Source organism: Zootermopsis nevadensis, unplaced genomic scaffold, assembly GCF_977971745.1.
Source record: "Zootermopsis nevadensis isolate Lab colony 2312 unplaced genomic scaffold, Znev_1.0 Znev_ptg000028l, whole genome shotgun sequence".
Classification (NCBI taxonomy): domain Eukaryota; kingdom Metazoa; phylum Arthropoda; class Insecta; order Blattodea; family Termopsidae; genus Zootermopsis; species Zootermopsis nevadensis.
In genome coordinates, this window is record NW_028259160.1 from 22223774 (window position 1) to 22240163 (window position 16390).

At 38.8% G+C, this 16390-nt stretch overlaps 1 protein-coding gene across 2 annotated transcripts; it reads left to right on the forward strand.

Annotated features, from left to right (window-relative positions):
- Nucleotides 1–13: 13 nt before the first annotated feature.
- LOC110831698 (uncharacterized) lies at nt 14–15112 on the forward strand. Of its 2 annotated transcripts, XM_022067985.2 has the most exons (9): nt 14–104; nt 220–1559; nt 3850–3991; nt 4724–4922; nt 7626–7743; nt 8168–8459; nt 12306–12506; nt 13309–13522; nt 14729–15112. In XM_022067985.2, the coding sequence occupies exons 2-9, from the start codon at nt 226–228 to the stop codon at nt 14926–14928; spliced, it is 2700 nt and encodes an 899-aa protein (XP_021923677.2). In that variant the 5' UTR covers nt 14–104; nt 220–225; the 3' UTR covers nt 14929–15112. The 2 variants fall into 2 exon arrangements, with proteins under 2 accessions (XP_021923677.2, XP_021923676.2); XM_022067984.2 differs by having other exon boundaries at nt 74–1559.
- The last annotated feature ends 1278 nt before the right edge of the window (nt 15113–16390 follow it).

Consider the following 16390-nt stretch of genomic DNA (forward strand, 5'->3'; position numbering starts at 1 on the left):
CGAGCTCGGTCATCAGATGTAGAATAAACATCGCGACCACAGAACATAACTCGAGATCCTGGATGAGTTTTTGGGATCGGTGGGAGTTATAGTCTGTGTAGAAGGTTAGTTTAGGGTATTTAGTCTTCAGTTTTTTTTTACGTTCTTTCTAAACTTGTGTTATGTGGATTGTAAAGTGATTAGTATTTATGTGTCTGTTGGGCAAATTTTAAATTACAGTTTGATATGAAAAGCGTCTCTACGCGGAAGGAGAAAAATGAGAATATGCCATCTATGTGCAAATCTTCAGAAGGGAGAAAAGTGAAGTCCGTTTTTGAGCATCTGTCACATCATACGAATCAGGGTCAAGTGGAAAGGCACTTGGACACGGGAGTACCAGAAGTGGTTTGTCATAACAGCGAATTGTCAAATAGTTTTCATATACGAAGGACGAAAAGAATTGGAATGGGTCATCCAGTACATTATTTACAGAAAGCTTTAAATAGTTTCACCCAGAAAACAAGAAGTCAGAGCCTGCCCAGTTGCTTGGAAAGTAAAAAACTTCATTGTTTACCTAATGACGACAATAATAAGGAAGTTTTTGATTCGAAACTACCAGATGAGAGCAAAAGTGTAGATGTAATTACATTAAAAGTGAACAATATAGTTTCCAATGAGACTTGGTTTCGAACTTGGCCAGAAAGAGGCGTTGATAAGCTTCCTTCACATAATATTAATTGTATTCCTGAATGTGCTGATTTTAACACAGAGGGGAGCTCTTTAGGTTGTGAATGTGAAAGTTCTGGAAAAGATAATTCAAGCTTCCAAGGTAATACTCCAGCCGTTGTTAGTGACAGTGTCTGCAAAGGTGTGTCCAATACTAACCAGCCGTTTCATAGTTTTTCATGTGATAAAACTATGGAACTTAACACATGTGCTTTAAAAACAAATCCAGTACAATCTTCATCAGTGTGGAAAAGTGATTTATTGTCAGACTGTGATACTGGAGATTATAATCTGAGTGTGCAACACAGTTCTTCAACAAAGCCAGTGCATACCTTTGAATCAAGTGGCATCAGCCCTGGTAAAGCTCCAATCCCTTTAAGAGAACTTCTGCAAAACATTCCAATAGCCTATTGTCCAATAACAAGACAGTTGCATATAATTAGCCCAACTCATTTAGACCTACAGCAACAGCAGCGGGAATCAGAGAAATATGGGGACTTGAAGAAAGAGGCGCATCAGAATGGTTTGCAGCAACAACTTGAGTGCATAGAAGAAGAGGGCACTGGTGATGTGTGTAGGAGTGGAGTAAGGTGTGTTGAAGATGATTGTATAAGCTTTGAATCTCCTCGCAGTACATTACAACGATTTGGTACTAGTTCATTTACGCGTACAGACGCCAGTTCCTTCTCAAGCACTGTGTCAAGTTTGAGTGATGCATCTCCTTCTACTAATGATGACCCAGATGACCATACTACAAAAATGCATGGTTGTCCTTCTGAACTTGGTGATTGTTTTTGTGATGAAGTGAGTGGTGGAAAGACAAGCAAAAAGGGAATATCAGGATTTTTTAGTAGGTAAGTCTTACTCTCCTTTTTTGTTAAATAGTTTTATAATAGTTTTAACCCTTCAAGCCAATATTTAAATGTCCCCTAAGCTAACTGGCTTATTTGCTTTGATGTGGACATCTTTCAGGTATTTTCTGATAGATTTGGGGCCTTAACCTAAAAAAGGCCTAGATCATATACCAGTGATTATAGATATCTTAACAGTGTCTGATTTGCAACTAATCTCGTTGGCAGTGAGTTGCACGAGTTTCTCCTTACCCTTTAAATGCAATTATCACGCCAGTTAGGTGCTAGTGTTCTTCTCTTTTTCCAGTAGCAATTTTGTATTCAGGTCTTCAAAGAAGGCATTTTTGAGTTAAACCTGAAAAAGGCAGTTTTATGTTGAACCATATTTGTGTGATTATGTGTGCCCATCTTCCATTCCCTGATTGAGAAACAAGCATCATCTTATTTACGCTAGTTGACCGATTGTCACAAAGCATTGTAAGAACAGCATACGACCTGAGACCGCTTCATGATTGTACTTTTAAACTCACTGTTCCAATCCACATGGAGTTGAAAAGTAGAAACAAATGTAATTGTGGAAAGTGATTAGTTGAAAAATATACAGGAGAAAGATGTTTTTAGGGAACAAAATAATGGCATATCAAGTATTGTTATTTTATAATAACTTCACACACAATGTTTGTATTGCAATATCCCATAAATTCAACTGCAAATATTAAGTGGGAAAGAAACCAATGGTTTTTGCATTGAAAATTAAATTCTCTCTTTAATGTCTATGTGTTCAAATCCCTTGCCTGTAGAACCAAATCTCATTTTCAGTATGAACCTGCCACACATTTCACAGTATTTATTGTCTGAAATATTAACTTTAGTGTGAAATTTAATTTTGAATAGTTTAAAAACATTTTAAACATTGAAATAATATCTGCAGTTCCTGCAACAGGCCATAGTCCTAACTCTGTAGAAGAGTTTTAACTGTGTAAAAGTTTTGAAAGAATAAATCATTACTATGCCTTTATGCCTGGAATTGAACCTGGGATTTTTAGTTGGTTGAGGTTATGATATACTTCAAAGTAACTTAGATCAATACAAATAATGTAACATTTGGTTTGTTCGCTTTAAAACTAGATTTTGGTTCATAGCTTTTACTGTGTGGTCATCTGTTGGAAGTTGTGAAGGGTCTGGACTGTAAATAAAATCTTACGGGAAACATTTTGTAACGTCTTTATTATACATTTGGAAATGTAATGCTGCCTAAATTGTCTCTCTATGCCAGTAAGATACTGATATAATGAATAAACCTTGTAGATAGATGACAACAGTGATTGGACTCTGCCCTGTTGATTGCTTGGTCATAGTCTTTTACATAATAGTAATTATTATTGTGGTGATGAACTCGTGGGTTTCATAAAAACAAGATATCGTTTATGACAGAGTGCATTAGTAGCATAAAGAGAAGTATACAGTGAGGAACGGCTTCTCCGCTTTAGTAATGTTTGTGTAATTTGAAGAGGGTGGCAGGGCTTTTAAATAATTCTCTTGGCAGTAATTCCAAGATTAGCACTGAAAATGCTTGTTATTAGCTTGGAACTTAAGGTTTTAGAGAATTATTTAATACATGATTTTGTTATGTACTTCTCCATGCAGTTCAAAAAAAAATTCTTGTCTGAAAGTTTTTAATGGAGGAATAAATAGCATTTTTGAAAGCACGTCTCTAATTTTTAGCTTATAACTTATTTTCTTAATGTATGATATTTATCATAAATAAAAATTTCTGCTTGTAGTTCCTGTTACTGCTGATTTAATTTGGTGTTACGTGCTTCCCGTGTGAGGCTTTCGCTCTGTCAATTATCACATAGCCCCCACGTCCAGAAACAATTATCATGTATTTAAGGAAATTTTAATGTGTAAATGATAGCACCTTCTCCCTCTCTGTGAGCACACGTGGATTTCACAAGAAAGTGTTGGTAATCAGTTACGGTTTACATTGTGTATTGGGAATTGATTTTAGTATCAGGTTTATTAACTTCCGAAACAGTTTAATGTACATGAGGAATCTGTGGGAGGAATGTACAGTAAGTGAAGGTGTTCTCAGTATTGTGTCATGACGTTTGTTTCGCTTGATAAACAATGCCTGTATTAACCTCTAAGGATATAGAAGCTGTCGTCACTAAATTTGTTGATGTAGAAACGAAATAATTACACAGAATACACGAAGACATGCGTACATGTTTGTGTGTTGGTACACGTTGGTATGAGTTGTAGTTTATATGTAAATTTCTTATGCTTTCAGAAATGTCTTTATATGGAAGTCGTCACGAGATTCTCGGAACAACAACAGCAGCAGCAGTAATAACCGATGTGCGACAGCCCCTGGTTGGAAATTGTTTGGGAGACTTGTGTCAAAACCATCAGAACGAGATGCTCCAGATATGGTAGGTTTTTTTTAAATCTTCCTCGTACAACATGAATTAAGCTTAAACCATGTTAATCACTGAACACGTTTAAGTTTTTTCTTCTTTGTGATCTTTTTAAGGAAACAAGTATTTATTTTTCCGTTCGGCATGGTAATTTTGTGGAAGTTTATATCAGTTATAATTGACACACTTCTGCCAACGTTAAGGTAGTTTCATGAGTTCGTCATGACAGAACTGTTAACAAAACTTCTCTGTTTATAGTATATACAAATTGTGGTGCTGTCTCACACTTATTATTTCTTAGTTTACCAATCAATTTTATTTTGTAGGATTTGAGGTTTTCACAGCGGTGAGTCTGAAGATTGCTGTCTTCTGGGTTATCGCGCCGTGTAGTCTGGTAGATTTCCACCGTTTCATTAATTGTTTTCAGGTGTAACTGAAAACCTTCTCAGCTGGGGTGATTAAGGCACCCCACATGACTGTTCCTGGTTTAATGTTATTGCTTCATGTTTTTAAGATTTCCTGCAACAGTCGTGAAATTTTTTATGGTTTTCCTCAGTACTTCTATACCGGTTCTGGGTTATTACTTTTGATGCGCCACAACTGTCCCCTTCCGCATACTTCACAGTTCCTTATTCATAATCAGTGTTCCATTTGTGGTCGGAATTATGTAACCTCAGCAGCTGATCCATAATAATAAAATACACTAAGGAAGAAATAGTTTGAATGTTAATGTGGTTGTGGTTTAAGGAGACCAGCCGAATGCCAGAGTCACCACCGAGTATCATCTCAACAGGCAGTAACAGTAAGCATTACGAGGACATTGTGGCCAGCAGCTCAGCTCTCATCCTTCACAGCCGCCCTTCTAACTTGCCAGCCAAACCGCCAGATGAAGACCAGAAGCACCGCCAAGAGTACCAGCAGATGGTAGAAGCTGCTCGCAAAAAAGGTGCGTTTCTCTTTTGCCAGCTGACGCTAATGCCCCACCTCCTCCTCTTGGCTGAGCTGTGGCATTCCCCCCCTTCTTATAGATTCCAAGGCGTTTCCCCGATCCTGACCCTATGCCCCACTGGTCCAACCGAGGCATTACCTTGACTGACTGGTCTAACTGATTTCACACACACGGCTTACTCATCACCCTGATTATGGAGGCAGCAAGGACCTCTTCTACTACAAGACTACATGGCACTACAACCCAGAAAATACCCGTCTTCAGTGTCACTGGTGGTAAACTCTGTCCACCCATAAGTTGTCACTTTTCATTTATCCTGGAACTCGGTGATGTATTCCTCCAATTTGTGGGCTTCTGTGGTGTTCAGATTTGGCTTTGCGCTGATTACCACCCATTGTAGTAGATCACGGAGCATGCAAGTCCTCTGAAGTTGGGTTCTAGATTATCCTCTTCTAAGCATGAATCCCATTGACCTTGCTGGCCTGGCTCCATGAGGTCATTCACCACCTCAAGGGGTCCCTTTAGCTGCGCCATCAACAACCTCTCGCATCTAGCAAGAATCACTTTGTCTTTGGCCAGAGTAGGTTTGGACGTTCATGGCCACGCTCTGGGTCTCCACACCGACACTTAATTTTGGCCAAGTCATGGCACATGGCACCCGTAATCTTCCTTTGTATCACAAGTTTGCAGGACATCCAGTCCCAGGATGAACCCGCCTGTGGCAAACACCCAAATCTTCACAATGCTTCACCTCTACCAGTGGAATCTTCAAGGTGGGGTCATCTCCCCTTATGACATTTTCAGAACGCAATACACTGCTGCCGCTCCTTGTTCGGAAACGGACACTGTGCTTGCTTGAAACTTGACTGACTGCTGTGTTCCATTACTTTCTGTATTGTGCGAGGAGCTAGGAAGGTTCGATAGAAAGGCCGAGAGCACGTGCGCATACAGGTGACCAGCAACATGTAGGCTGCAGGCTGGGTAACTGCAAGTCTTGGCTGCCATTGGAATGGCTGTGCAGCTCTAGCAGGGGGGGGGGGAGGAGGATTTGGTGACAGCATGTTTATTATTTTGTGCCATTTGAATTTAAGCAGATTTGGTAAGGTGTTTGTTTTGAAGTCGAAATGAATGAAATTTTACCTCCTGCCTTGAGCGAAGTAAGAGATGAAAACCAATGGAACTTCTAATCTGCTACATGTGTGTCACAGTTAGATACGTAAAAGTTGTACCTGCAAACTGGCTTACCTGCGTGTCATAGATATGGGCAAACGACTTGGCGTGTGGGCGACATTACAACTGTGGGAATTGATGGCCATTGTGCTAGTGATCTGTTCTACTACTGCTACTTTCAATCGCTAGTAGGAAAACTCTAATCCGTAGACCAGACTTGCACATTCAGATTTGCCTCTGTGTGTGGAAATATTCAGCTGTTAAAGTATCTCTGAGTGTAGAATTTAAACTTGTAATATGAAATTTGTTATTTGGTTTTTGGAGCTTGCAGTGAAAATTTTTGACATGTTACGAATATTAATTTTATGTGAACCATAACAGTGTCTGAGAATAAACCATAAATAATCCGATGACCCCATTCAGTCCCAGTCAGAAGTTCAGCTATAATTTAACGACGGAGCAACGTGAACAGAAAGAGTCATATGGAGGTAATGATGACAAAATGAACAGCAAGAAGACTTCAATTTAGTCATCACAGTAAGCTGAGCAATAATGAGGTTATGAATGTAGGATTTGAGGTTTTCGTGGCGGTGAGTCTGAAGATTGCTGTCTTCTGGGTTGATGTGCCGTGTAGTCTGGTAGATGTCCAACGTTTCAGAGGCTGTGCCGCCTCCGTCACCAGGGCGATCGATCTCCCTGATGACAGAGGCGGCTGGCCTCTGAAACGTTGGTGGACATCTACCAGACTACACAACGCAACAACCCAGAAGACAGCAGTCGTCAGTTAATGAATGTATAATATAAAAAAGACAAAGCTTGCATAGAATAAAAGTGTTCATATCATTATTTTGCTTCCGTCTGTAAATCCACCGTAAAGAATGGGTTTTGCGCTGTAGGGTGAGTTGTAAATGCTTTATTAACTTATGTGCATTTTATTCTGCTTTGTAATTCTTGATTACTCCATAAAATCAGAGATGTGAAAGTGGAAGAAGACATGGTCGCTATCATGGTTCATTACTGGCATTCGTCTGAGGAGGCTGAGGAAAACCATGAAAACCCATGCTCAGGGTAGGCTAACAGAGTACCTTCCATATCCATGTAATAGAAGTGAACCTAAGATGGCTGTCTTCTGGGTTGTTGTGCCGTGTGGTCAGGTAGACGTTTACAAACATTTCAGAGGTGCGTGCTGCCTCCATCATCGTTGCCCTGTGAATAGGTGAACCTGCTTTGTCGTATGGGAGGAAGAGGTTGCAGATGTGTTGGTAATTCAAATGCTTAATTTTGAACACATTCAGTTCTTGTTTAAAGTGTTCAGAAGTAATGGACGTTGTATGAAGACCTATATGCTTTGATACACGAAGACTTACGTGTATTTCTGTGCACATTTGGAGCATAACTAACTGAAGTGAACACGTATTGAACAAAATTTGTAAAAAAGAAAAACAATTTTACTGTTGGCCTTACAGTCTTCAAGATATTTAAAAGGTGTTTTCATGCTGTTATATTGAACCAGTTTTATTCGTTGTACAGAGGTCAAGGAAGCAAAACTGCGCAAGAAGCAACTGCAGAGACAATTAAAGATGGAGGAGCAACTAGCTAATGCTGCCTATGTCTGGAACAATGAGATTCTGCCTAAATGGGATACTATGTAAGTGCACTGCAAAGAGATTAATATTTTTATCTTTACCATACTAACTATAAATATAGGAAATATGCATGTTTGTCGAAGTGCAAATGTTAACGTTGAAACCACTTCATAGTGTTGTTTGGTGTGAGGCCGTGATGTGTCAAAAGCGTGTTTATTCGTAGGGTTCTGTGATCCGCGTGATAGGTGGAGACGTACTGGACCCCAAAAGGACCTCTGCAATGCAAACACTGTCATTGCTTTTGGCACATAACTGCGGATATACACCTGTTATTGCATTAAACGAAGATCACGCAATTTTAAAATACCATTGAGATGTTAAGTAACATTTTGTAAATAGTGTTCTGAGTATGGTTTGTATTTATATTTTGTTTTAATGGAAAGAAACTAGAAATTCAATAACTTCATTCAAGTGTGTCTTCAACAGGAGATCATCTCGCAAGGCATGTGATTTGTGGTGGCAAGGCATCCCTCCGTCTGTACGAGGCAAGGTGTGGAAGTTGGCGATAGGTAATGACCTGAACGTGACGAACCAGCTGTATAACATCTGCCTCACTCGCGCTCAGGAAAGGTTGAGATCAACTGATTCTGTGGACGTTGTGGAGGTAGCAGCAGCAGCAGCAGCTCGAACTGGAGACGGCGCGGACAAGGAGGCGAGCATGGAACTCATTCAGCTTGACATAGCTAGAACATTTCCACATCTCTGCATATTTCAGTGTGTAAGTTTATGCTGATGACTTTTGTAGTGACTTTGCAGTAATTTTATACTTTAACTTAAGAAATATAGAATTAAGTCGCAAAGTTATTCTCTACATGCGTGCATACAGTTATACAACAAGGCACGCATTCTTCCATAAGGAGTAGAAATGCATAATGTTAATCTAGTAAAAGCTGTCCTGTTGCACGCCATATAGCCGCTTGTGGGAGAGGAGGTATAGCTCTTATTCTTAACCTTGGAACTACACAGGGGTGAGTGGTCAGCGTCGTGCCCCGGCTGTGCTTTACCCCGCTGGATGCAGAGGCTACAGGAAAAATCCCGTGCCCCTTTAGGGGATCGAACCCCTGTCGTCTAGCCTGTCACTATTGACTGAGCTGCCTTGGATCTTCTGGGGGCAGCTAGTGTTAAAGCAAAAGAGAAGTGAGGATCATGTTGAAAGGTTTCAGTGGCAGGTTTCTGTGAACACAGTAGTGCATATGTGGGCTCACAAAGAGTGGAGAATTTTTTAAGAAAATTTTTGTAGAGGAAGAAGATGATATTCATACTTACTCTATTAGTCATTAATATTGCACCAAAGAAGAAGTACAATAAATTTTTCTTCAGTTTCATGCTCAAGGCTTGCTAAAGATACAAGTTTATTTGTTACTCTTTCAGTTGAGTAACTTGTTGAACTGTAAGGGCGGTATCGCACTAGGATGCCATGGCAGCGACACCAACAGCGATGCCATGGCGTCCAGCTGCCAGAAAAAGACGCCAGACAAGCTGCCAGCTTTCGACGCCAGTCGAGCGAACAGATGGATCGACATTATGAGAGCACGAAATGAAGGGCTATTAGCAAGGAGAAATGTCCACTTTTATCACTTTTGAGGAAATGAGATTTACCTTTATCAAAACTACATACCTGGAGTGAATTTCAATTCTGTAACAAAGAAACAAGTAAAAAAAAATTCTCCATACACACACTTTGCACGTCCATACCATTATTAAATTTGAAATATTTCAGTTCTTGCAAATCACATGTAATATTACATGAACAAATTTATTTAATAAAACATAATAAAAGCAGGTTTCTTCTTAATTCACGTTATTTGTGATATATAGATTGCTAAACAAAAAACCTTAAAAATCAAGTTTCCATATTGGAAAGCGGCCCCACAAATAAAGCCATAGAAACACTTCTTAGCTAATTCTTTCTTTTCTACTGTAAATAAATCTCCTCCAAATATTTCCACAAGTTCTACCCAGTTTCTTTTTTTCAAGTCCCGGTTTGCGTATTCAATAGCAGATGAATCCCATAGTCGGGACTGAATTTCAATTATCAATCTTTCGGTGTCGAAATTATCCACGTTTGGAAGAAACAGAAATACACACAAGCACATTCACGCACGGACGTCAATGGACTGGCCAGACTGTCATGTGATGTTGATTTGGCCTTGGCCGTGGCAGCGATGCCAGTAGCATTTGAACTTGGCATCTTGGTTGGCAGCGATGCCAAGTTGGAAGCGCTTCCAGACGGATGCCAGGTGCGATATATGACTACTAAATTAATGCATTGAGTTTGGCCGAGATGCTGGCAGCTGCGCCATGGCCTCCCGTTGGCATCCTAGTGCGATACCGCCCTAATAGGCCGGTTGAATCCAGTACGAATCTACAAAATGTTTTAATTCGGCATGTCTTGTCTCATTTGAATTTTATGAGGTTTGTAGTTGAAGTTCATGTATTGAATTCAGGTTTTTTGTGGTTATCCATAGTCTTTTCAGATAAATGTGGGGTGGCGTCATCTTTTTTTTTTTTAATGTTAAGTACATTTGTAATCCTTTCTTCAAATTCGGCCAGGGCGGCACTTATCTCGTCTTTAATACTGTTTGTCTCAGTACTTTTTCTATTCTGAATTCCGTCAGTGTCATTTTTTTTTTCTGGCAGCTAATTACGGCTTTTCTCATTGTCTCCTTGTTATTTCATCATAACCCGATGAGTTTCTTGGTTTGAGGGAATGTGTTGTACTTTTTATCTCAGTTTCAGTGTTTGGAATAATTTTAATACCAGTTTTACGGGAAATGTATCTTTTAAAAATGAAGTGGCATGTTCTCTCTCACACTTCATGTAAATTTAAGCTTTTGTTCCATCCATAAAATCTGATCTTGCTTCTACTTCGTAACTATGGCTGTCGTTTTGTTCGTGTCAGCTGTAATGCATGATGTTTCAGTCCTTGAATCTCATTCAGTGTAGATGAGCACAGGTAACGAAGACCGTGTTTGTGAATTTAAGCGATGCTGAGATATGTGTGTGTAATGCAGAAATATTATATGTTGATGTTCTTCGGAGTTGTGATGCTGTGCAGACCCCTAAGTAGATATCATACTATCTTATTCGTGAAGATGGAGACAGTATGTTTCTCTGAAATGTTGGTATCTACCTACAAGTACATGCAGTGTCACAACCCAGAAGAAAAACATTAAAATTCTCAACACTGAAAACTGCATATCGAATAGAAATCTTATAGTTAATTTTTCTATGTGTTTTATTATTATTTTTTTTTTGGGTGAAAAAAGGTTCCAGATATGTCACAGTTGTTTGTACGCTTTATACAATATAATCAGTTCACCCCAATAAATTTTGTGTGTTACACCCACTAGAATAAAATAATTTGATATGTAATTTTTGTAAACAAGTTACGGTCACCGGTAGCAGTAGCTGATGCTTTGGCTTCTTACGCGGACATTTTTTATGATAAATTGTGAATGGTTTATTTTATTTTTTATCTTCATAATTGTAGATGAGGAATAAGAAAATATAATTTCATGAATAATACAAATTGACTTTCATAAGATGGTAAAGTTGCGTCATATTGTGATATAATAAGTATATATTAAATCTTGTCCGTCTAATCACAATAAATTCTTATGTATATAATTATATAAAGCTTCAAAACGATAAATAATTCAAATACAATTTTTCATACATTATGCTAGCATACATTTTTATCAGATTTTTACCAGATATCAAACGATGTTCTTTTTCAGATTTTTATTACATTTTTAATAACACACTCGATGTTGTTCTGTATATATACATCATGCTCAATGTGACTTTAGTGTGGGTGAACGTTTTGTTGTTTTTGTATCAGTCTGTAATGTAAATAACATAAAGGTTAAATGAATATTATATACACCTGAGGATGGTTCTTTTAGGAACTGAAACATGTCGTGAAACATGAAAAATGATGGTCTAATGTAAATCGAATATTTCGATAAAGAACATCATTTAATATTTTAAATGTTAATTATTGTAATATTTTAATATTTAATAAGAATTTATTGTGATTAGACGGACAAGATTTAATATATACAAATTGACTTTACAAAATAACCGAATAATAAAATTAGCAGTTTCCGAAAGCCACGTAATCGGAAGTACGAATGATGTAGGATTTGAGACTTTCGCAGCGAGTACAATCAATGAAATCTTCCCACATCATAACCGTGATGATGAGGACAGAGTTGGTTCCAGAAACGTCGGTTTACTACAGTAACCAGTTGACGCGGCTGATTGCCCGAGAAGATTTTATTGAGAAGTACGAATACTGCACGTAGTACGGTGTGAGTGAAGAGAATTTCAGCAGCATGTCCATGAACGTACTCTGAAGTAAAAATATTCACAATATCTGATGCTGTGATGCTTCTCTTTTTATTTGGCAAGCTAAGAAATATTTGTTACTGGATAGTGTTGCTAGTTCTGGAGCACACGTTATTGGTATCACTGTCTTAGTCGGTGGGTCTGTTCTACTGTTAGATGGCCGTGAGTCTCTAGCAGTTTTGCTGAAGAAATTGTTTTGTCTTTCTTTCAGGGTGGGCCCTACTATGACATGCTGCACTGCCTACTGGGTGCATATGTCTGTTATCGTCCCGACGTGGGATATGTGCAAGGCATGTCCTTCATTGCTGCAGTTCTCATCTTGAACCTGGAAGCTGCAGACGCGTTCATTTGCTTCGCCAATTTGCTCAATAGGCCATGCCACATGGCATTCTTCTGTCTCAACCAAACTCTCGTTAGTATCCAGCTTCTGTATTCATTTGCAATACTTTTTTTACAGGCATTCACGAAAGAGGACCTGTAACAGTTGTGTAACGATGCAGCAAACTCCATCAAGCAGAATCCTTGTTTAGACTCTAACGATCTCTCAACTTTAAGTTCCATTACTCCGTTCAAAATAGCCCATCATTCATTCCCTTCATCAGCTACTTGAATCCAGTCTACACCTTCATATCGTACATCTTTAAATCTGTTTTAATATTGCTTTTCCATCTGTTCCTAGGTCTTCGTGGTGTGCAATTTTCTTGTTTTTTTTTTTAAATGTAATTTGTGATGTATTCATTGAATTTTTGTCGTACAAAATATTTTTCCGTGTGTGTATGTAATACTTTGGTATATAATGAACAATATTTTCATTACGCTCAAACTTAACTATACTGGAGTTTATTATATATTAAGATTTTAGTATACTTTTTAAAATTAAAATTATTCAGGTTTCTTGACGTTGTGTTTTACAATTTAAGTAAGTGATAAGACACTGATTCTAAGTGTAAACTGTGTCTCTTGAAGTTGAATGTTTATATGATAGAAACTGTAGTAAATGGTTGTAATTCAAGTTACTCAGTGTTGCGTTTCGTAGTCACTGGAATTCGAAACGGTTACCCAAAAGAAAAAGATGATTTTTTTCGTTATACATGTGGCTTTCTTAAAAGATAAATGACTGCTTTTGGGATACAGAAATAATTTTGTAATAATTCATTACAGTTACTCAATTCTGATTTAAGGAAACGCTAAATCATTCTGTTGTGTCTGAACAGATGAATGCCTACTATGCAGCGTACAACGATTTCTTCCGCGAGAACCTTCCTCGACTGCATACTCATTTTGTAGAATCATCCCTTAGTGCCGATCTCTACCTCCTGGACTGGCTGTATACAGTTTTTGCCAAGGCGATGCCACTTGATGTGGCTTGCCGCGTCTGGGACGTGTTTCTTAGGGATGGAGAGGAATTTCTCTTCAGAGCTGCATTGGGTGAGTGATTAATAATATTACCGTTACATCCAGTGCTAGATTTTAGTGCCAGATATAATCATATCATTTAACCCATGTTTTAAATATATTTTCATTATACTTTACTGCTTGAAGTGTTATTTGTTCAAGTAGATGGCATGTTTTTGCTGATGATTAGATGTCTGTCGACATATTAGACTAAGTGTTTTAGGGGAGATCCTCTGTAATTAACATATACCATATGATACATTATTATATTATAATTGGTTCTGAGGTGTTCTTTATGCAGTCTTTTATTATCTTTAATGAACTTGAGCCTTGGTTATAGATTTGTAGTCTTTGTAGTGTTTTATACTGTATTGGCTGCTTGACGATACAGTGGAAACTGAGGAATGATAAATATTAGTGTATACGTATGGAAATGTAATGTGTTTTCAGTCAACTTTTTAAAATGGAATTGAAGTTATGGTGTCTGCGGATTTTAGATTTTGTGTTTGAACTGAGTGGTGCAGTGGTGATGCTAGGAATGAAGTTGGTTGTGAGTGAGTAGTAGTTCTTTTCAGAGGGACTGGGGGTGAGAAGGGGTTCAGTAGAGTCAAAAATGGGGTAATTTTAAGTAGGATTTAAGGTTCTCGCAGTTGCTGTCTTCTGGGCTGCGGCTCCATGTAGTCTGGTAGATGTTTACCAACATTTCAGAAGTCCTTGCTACCTCCATCATCAAGGTGCGAGTAAGCACGACCAACCAAGTGCCAGCCAGAAAGCTAAATATGAACAGTGTCCTCTGCAAGACACTGTCCCTAGCTTACACCATTTGTTCGTGCGAAACGCTTTACAGGAAATGGTAAACAATGCCTTAGAGCCATAACAGGTCTTTGCTTACGGCAACAGAAATTTATTGTGGTGGAACGCCTTTTTATAATATCTTCAGTTTTGTGCAAAGTGTATTTACCGTTCACAACTGTTGGAGAACGACTGAATTTGAGAGAATGTTGCTTTATATTTGGGAGATGCAAAAATTGTGTTTTTTTTTACCCTTATTCATTTTTGGATGGCCATGATTAATTCTTCTGGTAACATGTGTTTGTCAGAAGATAGCAGAGTATGTACAATGTTGTGACCGTGTAGGTGTAACAGAAAGAAAAGTTGAATCCTGGGCCATCTACGTACAAGGTGCAGTCCCGGTGTCCTGAGAATGGCAGTCACAGACTTAGCATTTGCCTGTTACAGGGGTTCTGCACCTTCATCAAGAGACGCTTCTGAAGCTGGACTTCATTCACGGTGCGCAATTCCTTACCAAACTTCCGGATGACCTTGCTGCCGACCTACTTTTTAGATCAATCGAATCAATCCACATGACCGTGGGGAAACAGAGGTTTGGTGAAGTCTTGGCGCATCACGTCGACAAATGCTGGCACAAGCCCAGATGAGACGTATTACAAGAATATTGTGTAAAATGTGGGCTCTTTTTTTGAAATGCTTCGTTTTGTAAATACTTGAGATGTGCTGAAATGGGAAATGAAGTACAAAAATTGGTGCCAGTTGAATCTCTATATCTCATTATCAGTTAAGTGACTGTATAGCCAACATTTTGTCTGCCCATACTCAAGAGTGGTGTATATATATATAACTAACTAACTAGATGGCTTACCGAACCCGAAGGTTCATCACCGAATTAACCAAAGCCCTCCACCGGACCCTGTCCTGGGCCAACAAAATCCAGTTTCCTTCAACTCCTATCTCCCATAGATCCCGCCTGAGATTATCCTCCCATCTACGTCTAGGTCTCCCCAGCGGTCTCTTCCCTTCAGGTTTCCCAACCAGTACCCGGTGCACACCTCTTGTCCCATCCATGCGCGCTACATGTCCCGCCCATCTCACTCTTCTCGACTTAATCACCCTCACAATACTGGGGGAGCAGTACAGATTTTTAAGCTCGTCATTGTGCAGTTTTCTCCACGCCCCATCGTCTTCCCTCTTAGGCCCAAATATCCTCCTCAACACCCGATTCTCAAACACCTGCAATCTGTGTTCCTCCCTCTGAGTGAGAGACCATGTTTCGCACCCATACAAAACAACAGGCAAGATTATTGTTTTGTATACTTTAATTTTCAGGTTCTTAGAAATCAGACGGGAAGACAAAATATTTTGGACTGAGAAGTAGCAAGCATTTCCGGAATTTAGTCTCCTCCTAACTTCCTCACAAGTATCATTTTGATTTGTTATTGTTGTTCCCAAATATTTGAACTTTGTAACCCTTTCAAAGGATTTATTAGCCACCCTAAGATAATTTTGCCCGCCTGTCTTCTGATGACGAGATACTAACATGTACTTAGTTTTTTCTGAATTTACTTCCAGCCCCACTTGTCTACCAGCCTCTAGTAAAACTTCTGCGTTCCTCTTTATTGTATTTATATCGTCCCCCAATAAATTAACATCATCAGCATATGCCAATAGCTGATGTGTCCCATTCAATTGCAAACCCTCCTGCCTACCTTGGACCTTCCTGATGGCGTATTCTAGCGCAAAGTTAAAGAGCAAGGGAGACAAAGCATCTCCTTGTTTTAGACCGTTCTTGATGAGGAATGTCTCAGATACATATTTACCTACTCGAATTTTGCTACAGGTTTCATTTAAGCACATTTTTATTAGACCCACTAGCTTCTTTGGTATACCAAATTCAATAAGAATATTATATAGCACTTCTCTCTTCACAGAGTCATAGGCTTTTTTGAAATCTATAAATAACTGATGTACGGTCCCACCGAACTCCCATTTTTTCTCTAGTATCTGACGAATGCAAAAGATCTGATCAATCGTTGATCTGTTTCGTCTGAACCCACACTGATGATCCCCAATAATTTCATTCGCATATGGGGTTAACCTTGCCAA

What these genes read in the sequence shown, in the direction of transcription:
- LOC110831698 (XM_022067985.2), top strand. Translation starts at nt 226, where the DNA reads ATGAAAAGCGTCTCTACGCGGAAGGAGAAAAATGAGAATATGCCATCT. An exon ending in ATATCAGGATTTTTTAGTAG is followed by an intron (nt 1,560 to 3,849) that starts GTAAGTCTTACT and finishes TTATGCTTTCAG; the next exon opens with AAATGTCTTTATATGGAAGT. An exon ending in TCTGTCTCAACCAAACTCTC is followed by an intron (nt 12,507 to 13,308) that starts GTTAGTATCCAG and finishes GTGTCTGAACAG; the next exon opens with ATGAATGCCTACTATGCAGC.